This window comes from Eleginops maclovinus, chromosome 13 (assembly GCF_036324505.1).
Source record: "Eleginops maclovinus isolate JMC-PN-2008 ecotype Puerto Natales chromosome 13, JC_Emac_rtc_rv5, whole genome shotgun sequence".
Lineage (NCBI taxonomy): Eukaryota > Metazoa > Chordata > Actinopteri > Perciformes > Eleginopidae > Eleginops > Eleginops maclovinus.
In genome coordinates, this window is record NC_086361.1 from 22,067,716 (window position 1) to 22,083,280 (window position 15,565).

General features: G+C 41.2%; 1 protein-coding gene across 2 annotated transcripts in view; it reads left to right on the plus strand.

Annotated features, from left to right (window-relative positions):
* The window catches only part of ctdp1 (CTD (carboxy-terminal domain, RNA polymerase II, polypeptide A) phosphatase, subunit 1), a 62,415-nt gene extending 48,165 nt beyond the window's left edge, over positions 1-14,250 (plus strand). For both annotated transcript variants that reach the window (XM_063900036.1, XM_063900037.1), the window contains exon 13: positions 12,434-14,250. In XM_063900036.1, the coding sequence (XP_063756106.1) occupies positions 12,434-12,617 (184 nt within the window). In that variant the 3' untranslated portion in view covers positions 12,618-14,250. The remainder of the gene's footprint in view (positions 1-12,433) is intronic.
* Positions 14,251-15,565: the final 1,315 nt, after the last annotated feature.

Here is a 15,565-nt window from a genome sequence, read left to right on the forward strand (position 1 = left end):
AAGCCTGACACCTGAATCCCAAATGTGTCTTGGAAGATGCCGCACGCAGGAGAGGAGCATAATGGATGTAACACAGGTTTAAAAGACATTGACAGCAGTCGGCTTTGCTCGGCTTCCCCAACAAATCCAACCGTGTGTGTTCCTCGGCTGAGCAACACGGGTAAACCCTCTGTCCCTGATAAACAATGCTAAACAGAGCAAGAGAGGCGACACACTGTGTGGAAAAGAATCGCTTTCTCAGGCTTTTCACATACAGAACAATCCGGAGGAAGGAGGAATGCGTAAGTAGGTAAAGCTGCATGTAATGTGACCCCGTTTTTCATCCAGGCTGGTGATGCAGGCGGTTTCTCTATTTATGCTCTTCATTCTGATTGATCTCACTATGAAGCAAAGGGAGCTCAGATGGAGGCTGGCCTGGTAATAGCTTTTGTTTATCTCCAAACCTACCCGCATGCCTCAGCTATATTTTCCTTCACACCAAAGCGAATACAGTTTACAGTTTTCTGCAGTAGGGAAGGTTACTTGTGCCATCTTTGTGAGGACCTATCATATATTTAACAAATTCACCAGTCAGCATCTAGGCGTGCGACGTTAAAGAAAACTGGGCCTGCTTTATGTTCTTTAAATCCAATACAAAATACCGTAATAATCCAAGAGGGAAATTGGGTTTGTGCAGCATGTTAGAATAAGATAAATGTATACTTTTGCCCCCGATGTCCCTGATCTAAATGTTTTTACAAACATGCTGAATTCATTATGCACTATTGATAATTTGAGCTAAAGCCAATGTATAATAGACACAGGAGAAAGGACTGTACTTCAAGAGGCATGCATCCCAATATGAAAACCTCTGTTCTCGACCAAATATCTTGCAAAGACTCCTTCATTTCCACTTTCTGAGTCCTCTACAGAGATTACTGGTCTTTCACAACAAGACAGGATTTTACAACAAGTGCAGTAGGAAAGAAAAGGAAAGTGTGTTGCATGTGTTTGATTAGCCGATTCGGCTAGTTTCTGCATGATTTGCTAGGGGTAAACTCTTTTAAAGACTCCTTTAAATGAAATAGGGGTTGCAGTGTTGATGCCTTTTAATGTTGCTTGAACCCTGCTCAACATGACTTTACAGCAAGTACATTGTCTAGTTGTCTAAAGGATAAAACGACCAAGCATATTGCAGGATAGTCAGGAAAGCTGAATGGCTTTAAGGCAAGTTTTTCTCCATTCTTTTACATAAACGTCTCTTTCTAAATGGGGAGATTTCAAACCTCTTAGCACATATGCTGTCACACTTTGCCCACTGCGGATTGAGACCCTGAGAGTGGGCTCTGCATAGGCAGGCCGACAATGGAGGTGTGAAGTGAAGAGTACCTCATTAGGAGCCACCACGTCATTGAAAGTGGGGCAATTAGCAATTTGGAGGAAATTCTTTGACCTGAGACACAGCTGAGCACTCGCCACCCACGGCACGGACTGATGAGGAACACGGGGGCTGGGAAGTGTTTTATAAGCCGATCTGCTTATTGCATTATTGTTAAACCTCCATGTGAGCGTTCACAATCCATTCTCACTTCAATCATGAGTCCATACGTGGGTTTGATTTCTTAGCTGCCAGTGTTTATAGTTAAGTGTATTCCTAATTTTGATTATCCTCAGGGATCTGAACCTCCTGAACCCCCTTCCTTATCTCGATGAAGAGACTCTGAAAATTCTATTTTATATCCAATCAAAGAAATCCTTCTGAGCTTGAGGCCTCAGCAAGTGTCCTGTTCAAAAAGAGTGGAGCTCATCTCAGTATTAAACCTTAAATCAATTCCTTTATAACCACCGTATGAACTCAACATCTAAAGAGACAGGTCCTTTATATCTTTGGGTCCTTCAGGTCCCTTTTTTTATAGATGAAACACAACCATAATACAGGTTTCTATAGAGTTGAGTATCTTAAACTATGTAGATTTCTCAAAATCTCTTTTTTCTCAGTTTTTGTTATAAAGGTATATTTTCACTCCTGGATTAAAGCACTTATTGTCTTTCCTGCCAAGAGTTTTCAGACAAGATTGCTACCACTCTCCTGTCTGTACAATAAAGGTTGAGACACTTGGCTTTGGCTTTGAGAAAAGGTAACAACCACTTGTTGCACTTGACCGAGAAATGGTCCAGAACAAACCTTTCCTAAAACCATAACAGAACATGTTGACTAGTAACCTTTAACTTAAGACTAGGCCAGGCTAGTTATTCCCCCATTTTCCAACTCATTTGGAGTATTCAATCTCCAGTTAACTCTGAAACTGTGTCCAACAACTCCCATTTAATATAGATTACACACCAACATGAATCCTCATACATGAATGCTTTGTTGCGTCATCACTTCCAGCTGTAGTGTTGCACAATGAGACATGTATCATATTTAAAGTAGTGCATTGGGGGATTGTTGATTTGCAGAATCTCATTAAATGGAAATGTAGAATCCACTGTTTTTATTTGAGACTAAAAAGATATCTTAAGCTCTCTGTATTGTTTTGTCCCTTAGTGCTCAATTGGCAACGGTTCCCCTTTTTAACTTAAACAATATATATATATACTAACACTGCATATCTATATCTTTTGCACCAGCTATTGTTTTGGTGACTTGATTCTTGACATGACCTTTGATTACCTATTTGCTTTGCACATTTCCAAATGACTGGCCACAGAGTCACTCCCCTTTAGGAACAAACAGATGAATGAAGTGAGGCGTGCTGATATGCATTGATTATGTTGTTTGGCTTTTACTGCGAGTGCGCTCTAACAAAACATCTCATCTCCACCTGAGCTTCGGATAGGAACCCTATTATTTTTCATTCTATGAATATGACTTTCTTCCTCATGTGTCACCTTTAATTGCCGGCTTGCTTAAGTAATACCTGCGAGAGGTGAAGCAGACAGCTGGGACAGCAGGGTTGTTTGCATATCTCATATAAAGTGCTGCGCCGCGAAACTCCAAAGCAAAAACTTGTCTCAAATATTTCATGAGCGGGGACACTCTGAGCTTATGAATGAATTGAGCAGCTTTGGAACTGGCCCAAACACAACTTCCACAGTCATCCCAGTGCTTAGCATTCAAGTCCTTTTTCTCAAACACAGACTGACACTTTAATGGTTGTTTACTGGACAGGATTTGTCCCAAGTATCCCCTCCTTTATGGGATCCTTTATTGCAACTGATGTCCCACCTCGCCAACCTTTGAAAGTAGAGCTGCGGTAGGTTTAGCCTTTTCCCCTCTCTTATTCTTTGAAGTAGTCCAAATCTGTCTGGAGCTCCTGTGGAAAAGATGCCGGCAGCCTTCTCAAAAAAACTGATGCTGCCACTAAGCAGAGAAAAAAGTACCGTATATGAAAGGACACCTGGGGGCTTTAATCTGATACTGCTGCCTGGGGGCTGAGCCAGAGATGGGGGTGGTTTGATGCAGACATGGGTGACTGGGGAGATATAAATGACACAGACTGTGAATCACATCGTTGACACACTGCATCACACCTTTGTGACGCTGGTTGCTGCGGGACCTCACTGTGAGCGAGGCTTCTCTTCTGTGTGTGCAGTCTATAGTCGAGTGAAGGGAAAGTTTGCAACCCTGGTGTACTTTGAAGTCAAGTGTTAATATCAGCACTGCTACCTGTGATAGCACAGATCAAACCAGAGTGTCGTATAGAAGCTTTACCTTCAATGTTTCCTGTAATAATGTCTACACACACTTTACAAACTATGGGGACCTACTCCTCTGAAATAGACATGCGTTCCTAAGAATACCTTGTTTAAAGGTTACAAAACATCCTACATTTCTGGGTTTTCCTCTTTGGAAATTCATATTTTCCCAATATACTGTAGCTCCAGAAACTAACGACAGTAATAATGCACTCGTCAACGCGTGTCTTTATCCATGCATCACATTTTCCAATATATGTTTGTCCAGTAATCCATGCAGTAGCCATCCGTGCTTTGGCAGGGCTCTCAGCATATGATGTCAATATTTAAGGCCATGAGTTTGTCCTGAATTTGTCAAGCGATGCATCATAGGTCTCTTTATCGAAGCAAAGCGTACCATGGTCACACCAGATCAATTATTCTATTTCTTTGCTGTGCTATGCTATATGCTTTTGCACATAGGCGGACATGTTCATGCATGCGTACACAAACCTCCCACTCAGAAAAATAGAGCTACCCCTAAAGCCATGGTTTAATTCAAACTCTGCACATAGTGACTCGTTTTAGGGAAGAAAACCTTGTGTTAAAAAACTGAAAATACATGTTTAGACCGTCCAGTTCCTACCGTTAGATCAAGCACAAGCCACAAGTTTCACACGTGGAATAGAGCGATGAGCATACTTTCACTGGGCAGATCTTTATTATTACTCCTTTATGTGACACACATTGCAGCCAACATTAAGTAGAGTAAGTGTTCTTTCTTACATGGTAGAAATAAGATTTGTATTTCCTTCAGAGTCTTGAAACTTTTTGACTTGCATCTGTGCTTTTTAAAGCTCATTGTTTGGACTCAGTTAAGTATATCCTTAAGCTGAATTAAGCCTTATTACCATTTAATGTCAATCTTTGCATGTTAAGGTCTGTCAAAGTCTGTATTTAAAGGAGTAAACTACCCATTTGTTCATAGAAAAAGGTATTGCTTGCTGTGATCGTTCAGATATCTCTTCAAGCTTCAGCAGACAAACCAACGGATGTCTTTTAGAGATTTTCTTTTCAACGCGAGATTCCCCCTTTGCTGTAACAGTCAGCGCCGAGATGTGCCAGAGGGATAATAAAACAGAGGGATCTTTCTATGAGCGTCTTTCCTAAAATCTTTGTCAACATGTTATTTTCACAAGGCGTTAAATAGGATGTTGCTTCAAAAACAACTTGTGTTATTGCACTGTCATCCGTTTCTGTTTCCAGAAAGTCGGCTTGTTTTTTGAACCGTCGCTTTAAAGAACTGACACGTCTCTCATAAAACCCCCACACCGGCGCCAGTCCTTTTATCCTCCTGTTTTCATAGCAGGATACTGTAATGAGAGGCAGGGGAAAATAATATCTGTATGACAAAAACAATCGTTTAACTGCACTGCTTATCAGCTCAGTGCATATGGAGCGGTTTAAAAAATCAGGGAGTGCATGAAGCTGAATACATGTGCTGTAAATGATATGGGATTATAGGGGACAACGAGTGATGATAAGTGACCTGCAATGCCGTTGTTAGGCTGCAATTAGTATTTAACAAAAAAGGATTGGAACCCCTTGAGCTATTACATAGACAGCGGTAACTTATAGACCCGTGCAGTATACATGGAGAACGATTGTGAAGTCTGAAAGGATAGTTTATTGATCTTAGTCCAGGTCGATTATTCATGTCTTTATTGTAGTCTCTTCACACATGCCCAGAACGTACCTCGAGAAGATGTATCTGAGAACACAAAGGACCAAATCAGTTCATTTAATGGACTGAGGGTCAGTGTTAGCTGATGGACTGTCCTCTCTGTACAGCGAATGAGTCCTTAACCCAAGTTCCAGTATCTCTGGGTCTTTTGGAGCGTGAGATTGGCAGGAGTATCGAAGCAGCATTAGCTTCACCGGACCATCGTGACAAAGAGAGAGAAGAACCAGAAGGTAAAACTCTCAATCTACCGTTCCTACTCTCACCTTTGGTCATGAAAGGCGGGGTCATGACCGGAAGGACGAGATTGCCGATTGAAGCGGCTGAAATTGGTTTGCTCCTGAGGGTGGCTGGTGTCTCCCTTAGGGATAAGATGAGACGTTTAGTCAGAGATACTCGAAGTAGAAATGCTGCTTCTTGACGTAGAAAGGAGACAGTGGAGGTGGTTCGAGCCAGATAGATTTAGGGTTAGGGTTAACTGTGCAAGCTGTCAGTAAGAGCCAACACCAAATCGTCCGACAATTAAGTAACAGAAAGAGACTATTGTGTGTACAACAAAGTTACTGGGTGCTCTTCCGCCATGTCCTTCCTTCTGAACTCCTGAACTGAAAATGTCCAGACCTGATTGCCCGTAGATGTATTGGGAAAATGGTTTATGAGGGCTTTGGGTGCTGACCTTCTACACTGTAGGAAACCTTGCGTGAAAACAAGAAGAGGCGAGTCCTCAGAGTTGAGTTCATTATTTAGTTCATTACCTCCCTCGTTCGTGCTCCATTTCTTCCTCTTTCACACTTTATTTCCTCCGTTTGCCTTTTTTGCTCCGAGCAGAGTTGTCAGTAGCGTTTGAAGTCTTTTCTTTTTTAAAGGGCTTCCTCCTCTCTTCATTTTTCCCTGCCTACTTCCTCAGCAGCCCTGGACTGAGATGCCTTTGGTGGAGTTTGCCTTTTTGGGCTCCCTACTATCAGCAGTGATGGCTACTCTTCATCACAACATTAAACTGCCTTATCTTTCTCCACCTTAATCTTTCTGAATGATAGATAGAATGGGAGGATGAAACCCTCTTTATTTGGCACACAGCAGAGCACACACAGTGAAATTTGTCCTCTGCAGTTAACCCATCCTAGTACTAGGAGCACTGGGCAGCTATTGTGGGGAGCAATGGGGAGGGGGGATTGGAGGTGTCTGGTGCCTTGCTCAAGGGCACCACAGCAGGGCCCAGGAGGTGAACTGGGACCTCTCCAAGTAGCAGTCCACTTTCCATATTTCAAGTCTGTTCGGGGAATTGAACCGGCGACCCTACGATACCCAGTCCAAGCCCCTACTGACTGAGCCACTGCTGGCAATGTCAGTGATGCCTGGACTCAAACAGCCTCATGAAAGGTCATCTTGACTCGGGGCAGATGCCGTTTTCCTAACGTGTATTAGTCATTTTACATCACTTATGCAACTGTAATGGTGTGTTGAGGCAGATCTAGCTGCAGGCTGTTTGTTCACCAGCAGGTGTTCAGCAGCATTTCCTCTTGACACTCCTAATGCAATCAGCATACATAGAGATAATAACATCTCAAAGTAATAACCTTACCATCTGTGTTTATAATAACACGCACTTTTGCATCATCAAAACTGACATTTGTGGTGTTTTCTGAGGCGCAAAATTGAGTTAATTGCATGAGTTTAGCTTCGAAACCGACCGGAATGAGTTGGAAATGTCAGATGTCACCACCAATGCTAGCATTGTTCTCCCAAATCAATGTCCTTTGTAGTACCATAAATAGCTACAACTCCACCTGATGATTACCAGTTGATCGTTCAGTCCGGCCTCGCCTCTTTTGTCATTGACAGCGGGTTGATTTTGAAGTGCTCTCTCAGAGCTAACAACCAGCCCTGCTCTTTGCTGAATTATGCAACTGTCAACATTTTACAACGACTGAAACAAACCAGTGTTTCTGTATTGAATAACCTTGCTCACTGGTAAATCTAACCAACACTAAATGCCCCTCTACCACTAAAAGTGCATCGATGTGACATTGTCCTATACAGCCACAACTTCCACTCAGATCTCCAGTGAGAAGTGCAATTTCAATGATCAATCCCACCTGTCTAATCAGCCGTAGAGCGTCCAATACATAAAGGATAACAATGGGCAAACGTAGGATAACTGAGCAATACTGCTTCTGGGAAATCTTTGGGTTATATTGTCTTTCAAGCTGGTGATACATCTCGCTTTCATGGTTTGTAACCCCCCTTGCCTTCAACCTTTCCAGGGAGCCACTTAAAAAAAGTAGGCCTGCATTCTTTTTAAAGGGAGTGGAGCGTTGGACCATACCGAGGTCTTTGAAAGGTGAATTTGTCAAACCCCTTGGGCTTTGGGAAAGGTGAGAAGGTAACCGGAGTGTTCAGATGCAGCCAGAGTGGTTTTGATTTAGTTTCAGATGAGAAAAAGTGGTGCATAATCCATGTGATCAGTTTTCATGAGAACGTTTATGTTTGAAATTGTATTTTGAACAAACAAAGACGTAAATGTTGTTGATTAGCACATTTAGTTGTCATGGTAGTCGGTTGGTTGTTCAATCGTACATAAAATTGCTAATAACTGCTATTGGATGGGTTGAATTTAATTGGATTCCTTAATTGTCCATGTAAGGGTTCATGAAATTAGCCATGTTTATTCACATTACAATGAGGTTTTAGGATATTTGAGGAGGATGGTCCTAATAACTTTCAAGATATTGAACCCCTTGCTACCAGCAGATTGACATTTATGGTATTTTATACGGAGCGTCTCACAAGGGTGTATGTAGACTCGTGGTCTTTGGTTTTCTTTCAAATTAGGAGTACAGTTGCTAGACCTTTGGGTTCCTTTCATTCATCCTCGCTATTAGTCTCCTCGAGGTGCGTTTATGGGATTGGAATATCCTCTATGGTGGCAGAGGGGTGGTGTTGAACGTTCAAATATTGGCACATGGGGATCCTTTAAATGTAACGTTAAGGCCAGAGATTCCCACTGTGACCGAGTGACTGTAACTAGAAGAGTAAGCATTATTTTATCACGCGATGAAGATGATGTGTTAGGTGTTGATTGGCAGGTTTGGCCCAATGCAGCTATTTGGATTGGTGGATCCCTTTTTATAGAGGTGCACAATTAATAAAAGTGCAATAAAGACTATATTTTGTCTGGTACAGATCCTGCTATAAAGAATCCCATTGTGGTTATTTAATATATTTCTCATTTACAATGACAAGAATAAGGACACCTCTTCGATCGAGAATAATACCCTCAGTCAAAAATAATCGCAATTAGTTATTTTTTACCAAATGGTGCATCCATAATCCCTATTTCTTACCAGAATAACAATAACACCTGTTTGGTATGTTGGAAACTTGCAGCTCTGATCCCATCCCCCTCCTGCAATACATTTAACGGTTCTGGAAGAATCCTCGCTTTGCAGCTTATGAATTAAGTTTGTACTATTACTTCTTCAAGATCCAAATGAAAATTTGAGTCGTACATTTCCAAATGTAGTCACGTCAGGTGTTCAAGACGCCTCTGTCAGGAGTGTGTTTGCTAAAATGTAAATAAAGCTGTCGTCTGCAGGAGGCTCCCTTCGTAGCGGCGCAGTTTAACCAGCAGAAAAAGATGTAATAAAGAAGGGATTACAACTGGAGCCGACATGAGTGAGCGTGGTGGGAGCATCTGCAGCGTGTGTGTCTGTGGGTGGTTGGATTAATAGATGAGGATTTAGATTGGATGTAATGATCCAAGGCAGAGAGCAATGGAGGACCTCATCCCCAACAACCCCCTGCTGTCTCAACTGTTAATATTTTGAAATGAGAGAGGGATGGTGGCGTTTGTACTCATCTCATCAACGAGTAAACAGGCGTCATTTATACCGGGGACGCTGGGGACACACCCCCATCTCTTTTGGAAATGGCAGATTTTTGTCTCCACTATTTTGCATTAGGACCATTGGTACCACTTTACAATAAGACTGCCCTTAAAAAGGGTTTTTAATTAGGTTATTAATTAGGTTGTAAACATTTATAAACCAGGCAAGATGACTAATATTGGCTACCTAGCTTCCTCCCTCTTCTTCATCAGCCAGCATCTTTGGTATCTGTTGTTCACTGAGCTGATCCCCCCCACCACCAAATAATGTCACCTTTGCATCAAAAGTGACATAACTTACCGAAGGACACTAACGACAGCTGTCATCAGTATTCATTGATGTTTAAGACAGGTGTGATGTCAGTCTTATGAACACCCATTCAAGTAAAGTGTAAGCGGGTAGTCTTATTGTAAAGTGGGACCGGATCATTTGTGAAAAGTGTTCTGAAAAAACCACGCACAAAGAATTGAACACTTTGAGAGAGGTTGATTTGCACCTGTACAATCGGAGGTGGGGTTCACACTTTTTGGGGTGTATTTCTGGTGATCCGAGTGGTGCAATTTTGACCTGCGACACCTTTTAATATATGTAATAATTGAATACAGAACAGTAAAGCACAGTTGCTCGGTTTTGCAGCAGCAAGCATAGTTACTGCACCCAAAAAGAGTATGTGTTTGAATGTCTGTGTTGTTTGCAGGAGGCGCTTAATGCAGTCGTGTTTTTTAAATCTGTCCCAGCTCTAACAAAGACACGCCCATGAATGTGTATATATGCATGCTGCAGTGACTCACACGATGTCTCCAACCAGCCCAGGTAGCAGTGGCAGCATCACTGATGGTGGCACATTTGGGATTGCCTCATTTTCTCCCAATTTTACCCAAATAAATGATCATTGCTCTCCTCCCTCACCCTCACCCTCTCCTCATATTACCCTCTGACCAGAAAAATTTTAATGAAAATTAAAACTTAACGGATCATGTAACACAACCTTTTCCCTCCCAACACCCACATCACATGGGCTGCAGGGGTCCAGTGTAGCTGTCATGTCACCTAGCTTCTTCGCAGATATTAGCTGACATCTGACCTTTAATGAACACACAGCGGCCGCCCCGCTGTTGAGGCAGGTTAGCGAGGCTGTCTGACAGCACCGATGGCTAATGAGAGGATCTCTCTCTCTCAGCGGAGTTGGTGTCAGTCCTGCATGATTACCATAGAAAAACCCCCCTACACACCTCATTAGCATCATGGTAATAAGCCACTACATGCAGTGGGTGTCATGAAGAAGCTGGATGGGAGTAGAATGCATGTTTGGACACTTAGGAGAGAGGTTTCTCTTTTGGTTTCATCTTGAATCCATTTGAGTGCAGACTGTAAGATCCATTTGTTGCTTGAATAAAAGACATCTAAGTGACAAAATAGCATCTAATTCAGACCATCAGGGGAAAAGCAGGAACTATATTCAAATGTTGTCAGTTCTTCCCACTGCTGCTCAGACTAGATGTCATTGGATGACTTATGAAGTGCTGGACCTTAATTGGATAAGATTTGGCAACACGGAACAGGACACCAAGATTCCCTAGAAGATCATTGCAAAGTAGCAAAGAAAAAGCAGATGTATAGGGACCCTATCTGAATGCAGATGCTGCCATTATTCCACAGCCATTACATTGTGCAATCAACATTTTACTTCTAAGTCTATTTCCATTTTCACAACCTTCACTAGTAACTCATTGTTCTGGAAGCTTGACAACCCAGGCTGCATGTGGCCTGTTTGATTTGCAATGGACTCTTTATCAGAAATTTGAATTAGTGTTTGTATTGATGTGGATTATTGGATAGATACTGATTTTAATGTGGCCTTCTCGAGTCTTTCTTGCCTCATGTACACGTTTTATTTAATGAGATTTCTTTTCCATCGTCTCATCTCGTCTTGGTTCATCCTAACTATCTTTACGCCTCAACCCCCCGTGTTGGTTTCCCGATGGTTCTGAATCCCTCGTCTCTGCAGTACTTTTTGCTCTTTAATATTGGAGGGCTTTTACATCTCTTTGTGAAAGGGAGGAGTTCAGCTGCAGTCTGTGAGGAGAACAAGCCTTTGTTAATTGCTTTGTGTGGCTCTCCAGAGGACAGCCCGTACATAAAAGTTGTTCCCTTCCTTTAATGTTTTCGTTTGGAGAGTAAACCCTACTTCTCCCATTCTCTTTTGAAACAATTGATCTTTTTTCCCAAAATGTAACATCCCGAAGGACTCAGTTTTTGCTTCTAGCTGGAAAACATCGACCAGAGTCTGGATTCAGATACAAACATTAGGAAGATGCAAACTTTGAACTACTATTAAAGGCTTTTTATTTGCTCTGTTTTCTTTCCGAAAGTGGTTTGGAAAAAGTGTTGATTTCCAGAACGCTTTTCTCATCATCATTTCAAATACTTGTCTCAAACAAAAGTAAACACAGAAAGCCGACCGCTAGATTAGCCATTGGTGCTAACTGCATGGCAATCTACTTCCAATGGGACTTGCCAGCTCACCATACTAGCTGTTTTGTTAGCACACTAGCAAACAACTAATTCTTTACCTTAGTAGTCCAAGAATCTAATCATATTTTCAGACAAATTGAATACACATAAAGGGAAATATTGAGTAATTACTGTGTGATGTTGTTGCTGAGAGCTCAATGCGAAGGTTGATTGCACCTCCATGTCTGTGTGCCTCGTACAGTATGAAGCTACACTTAGCAGCTAGCTTAGCTTAGCTCAAAGACAAGAAATGGAAGAAAGCGTGGCTCTCTTAAGATCCACCTACCAGCACCTCTAAAGCTCACTTAATGCAACACAAAGCTCCCATGAAACCTCAAAATGACATTAATATGTTTATTGGCTTTAAAGAAATACACTTATAACAGTAAGTCTAACTCAACATTTCCTGTAACTATCAGAGCAAGTAGAGCCGTGCGGTTTAATTTTAACTCTCTTTTTTTTTATTCATCTATCTTGTAGAAAAGCCAAAAGCACATTTTAGCATTTTGGCTTCACTTTAAATAAAGGCCTTCATGTTTATACGCTTTAAATCCGGTTTTAGTCTGGAGCAGATGATTCCCAGAGGTGAAGGCTTTACAGTTCTCTTTCTAAATCAGCTTTGTTATTTCCATAGGGGCCACAAACGTAAGCACGATGAAGCCAAGGAGGAGGAGGAGGTGGAGAAAAGAGAGGAGGATGAAGCGGAGGGATCTGCTGACGAGTCTTCGAAGGACTCCAACGAGGAAGAAGGAGGCAGCAGCTCGGAGGCGGACGAGATGGCCGCTGCCCTGGATGCAGAGCTCAATGACTTTATGTGACCAACCTCAGTCACAGGAAAAAGGACAAGAGAAAAACCAGCCCCTGAAAGTGGTATCTTAAAGATCCTATTTTTCTGCTTTTGAATCTGTGTGTACGTAGGATGTATGAGCCATGAATGTGAGCTGTAATAAAAATGAATGTCCTGTACAGAAATGATGTGTGGCTGTGTAAATAAAGGCTTAGATTTGTTTTTTGTAGCATTGATATACGGCCTCTTTCTGGCATAAAACACTTTGATGGTAACATTTTATTGTAAGATAACAGAAGCGTAAGAGACGTTAAAATTTGATACTTTTTTTCTATTTCAATTTTTTATATTGGTGAGAAAAAGTTCAATTCAATTGTGAATTTCGCTGGTCGTACATGCCAAAGAGTTTGGGATGGGTTTGCCACCGCGTGCAGCTAAATGTTTTACTGTGGACTTCCAGTTTCTCTTGTTTTTTAGGGTCAGAAATGCAACCAGCAGATCTAGGCGTTCTGAATGTGTTTTCCCTGAGTCAGTTCTTTGTCACCCAGGTGTTTGTACGTTTGATAACATTGGTAATGTAAGGCTTGAATCAAATCCAACTTGACTCCCAGTTTATGTTCATTTCCATGTGTTTGTGTACCTTTCCCTTTGTCATTCCACCTCTACTATAGCTGTTGTGCAGTTCAGAAGAACAGACTCTAAATCTCTGAGGAGCTAGCATGTTACGCCCTCAAAGACGTATTTTGTCACTTGCCCTTAGTTGTGTCTATTAGGCAAAAGAGTGGTGCAGGAATGAGTCCTAAAGCTAAGAAATGAGTCAGGATTTTACCACTTTGGTTCCCTCGCCTTGAAATCGTATGTCTTTTTCAAAGTTTTTGGGATTAGACGACTAAAATAAGGCCCAACTTTAGCCGCCTTAAGCTTAGCGGTGGGGAGGTGAAGTCATGTGACCGTGCTGTACTTCCTTTATTGCGTAATGTTAGCTTTTTACTTAAAGAAACACAAACTGGTGTTAATATGTGGAAATGATCCTATCAAACTAAATGTGTAAGTATCCTTTTATTTTTTGAAATATTCCAAAATCGAATGGATGAATCCTTTTGTTTTTTTTCAGGGAATTGATGTGATGCTTACTTCCTGTTGGGACTACAAAATGACATCATCCCTGCACCACCACCACCAGTTTGTTTTGAGGTATTTCAGTTGTCTGTAGGAAGGAAGATACCATCAGTTACAGGTGTTCAGAGAATAGCATCACATGGTTAAAGCCGGTCTGTACGGTAACATATAACCACTTCACTAACGGCACGCATTTCAGGTTCTCACTCTCTTTACTCTCACTTCCATTTTTAACCTCCATGTACCAAGGTTGCTTCGATTCAGAGTTAATGTTCTATGTAGAGTCACATCTACGGCACTGAGTCTTGTTTTTGTCTCTTTGATAAGTACTCTCTGAAGGCAGGAGATCAAATATCTGCCCCAAAAAATGGTTCACCTTGAAATCAATGTTTTCCTCCTTTCCTTTCCATCCTGTTTGGTTTTGGTTGTGTTTTCTGTGTGTTTACATCATTAGTTTCAATCAAAACCTGTAAAGTATTTCTTATACTTGACCCTGAGAGAAAAGATGCTTTCGTCAAATAAAAAGATGTTTCTAAGACGATGAATTTTATATGGTTATTTTCCGCCTGACATGCATGAAATGGATCCATTATTGAACTTCAAATGGAGTCCATTAGCCTTTTAGCTGCCTCTTCTTTGCTGGGTTTTAAGCATTAGGATCATAATGGGACCGTGAGTCTCCCACCAGCATATGCTGCTCCGTTAATGGGATCTGTGCCATGGAAAACCAAACCAGAACCATTAGGCCTTATTCCAGCTTTTGTTTGATACATGTCTTGCAAAATTGTGTTGCAACCTGCAAATAACCCTCTGTTTTTATGCTTGTTTTTACATCGAGGAGAAAAGCAGGCTTATGATTGGAGCGGCACGAGACACCAGTTTGCAATTTTCAGCGCAGGAGGGAAAGTAGAGAAACAATCATTTCTGCAGGGTAATTTATTATCTTCATTCTCAGACAGCTCTTACTCAGAAATTATTACAAAGGCTTTAATCCAAAACAACTCGCAATGAAGATGCAAGCTTAAAAATGCAAGAATGTTGTGAGTTAATTAGCTCAAGCGCTCCTGCGTTTGATTCAAATAAGTGTTTGTAATTAGGTGTAACAAACCAAAGACAACCATATGATTAGTGGGCTTTGTTGGGATTGCTCCAACGGAGGGAAAGACGTCCTTTCTCATCTCTGCTCACCCTTAAAGACGACATATTCTGCTCATGTCCAGCTGTATATCAGCACGTAGTGTCTCTACTGGAACATGTCTCCATGTTTAATGTTGAAAAAGCAAAATGGTATCATACATGGATATGGAAATTGAAAATAAATAAATAATAGTAATAATAAGAACATTGCTTTTATTTCCTATATAATCACCTTTATTATTATTTAAAATGTATATAAATACCACTCCTCTTAAACAATGATACCAAACAATTCAAATAAAATACAATTAATAAACTGCAAAGAAAAATATTAATTAATATGTGAATTAACAAAAAGAAATACATCAATTATTAATTTAATAATTGATGTATTTCTTTTTCATTCTATTATAAATAATTGTTTTTTCAAAGACAATTTTCTTCACAACATTTCAAGTTAAATGTTCAGAAAGCTCTTTGTTTTTCTCATACTACCTTCTTTTCACCCTCTGTCTGAAACCAGAGCCCAGTCTGCTCTGATTGGTTAGCTGGTCGGTGCTGCTGTGATTGGTCAACCTGCTGAGAGATGTCCCGCCCCTTAGCCTATCACGTACAATGTGATGGAGCGCTAGCCAATAGAAGCGCAAGTGTTACGTTGTGATGACACTATGTTCCGGAAGTAAACAAAGGAGTCCAATTGAAGTGTTTCAGGCTTGGGGGGGG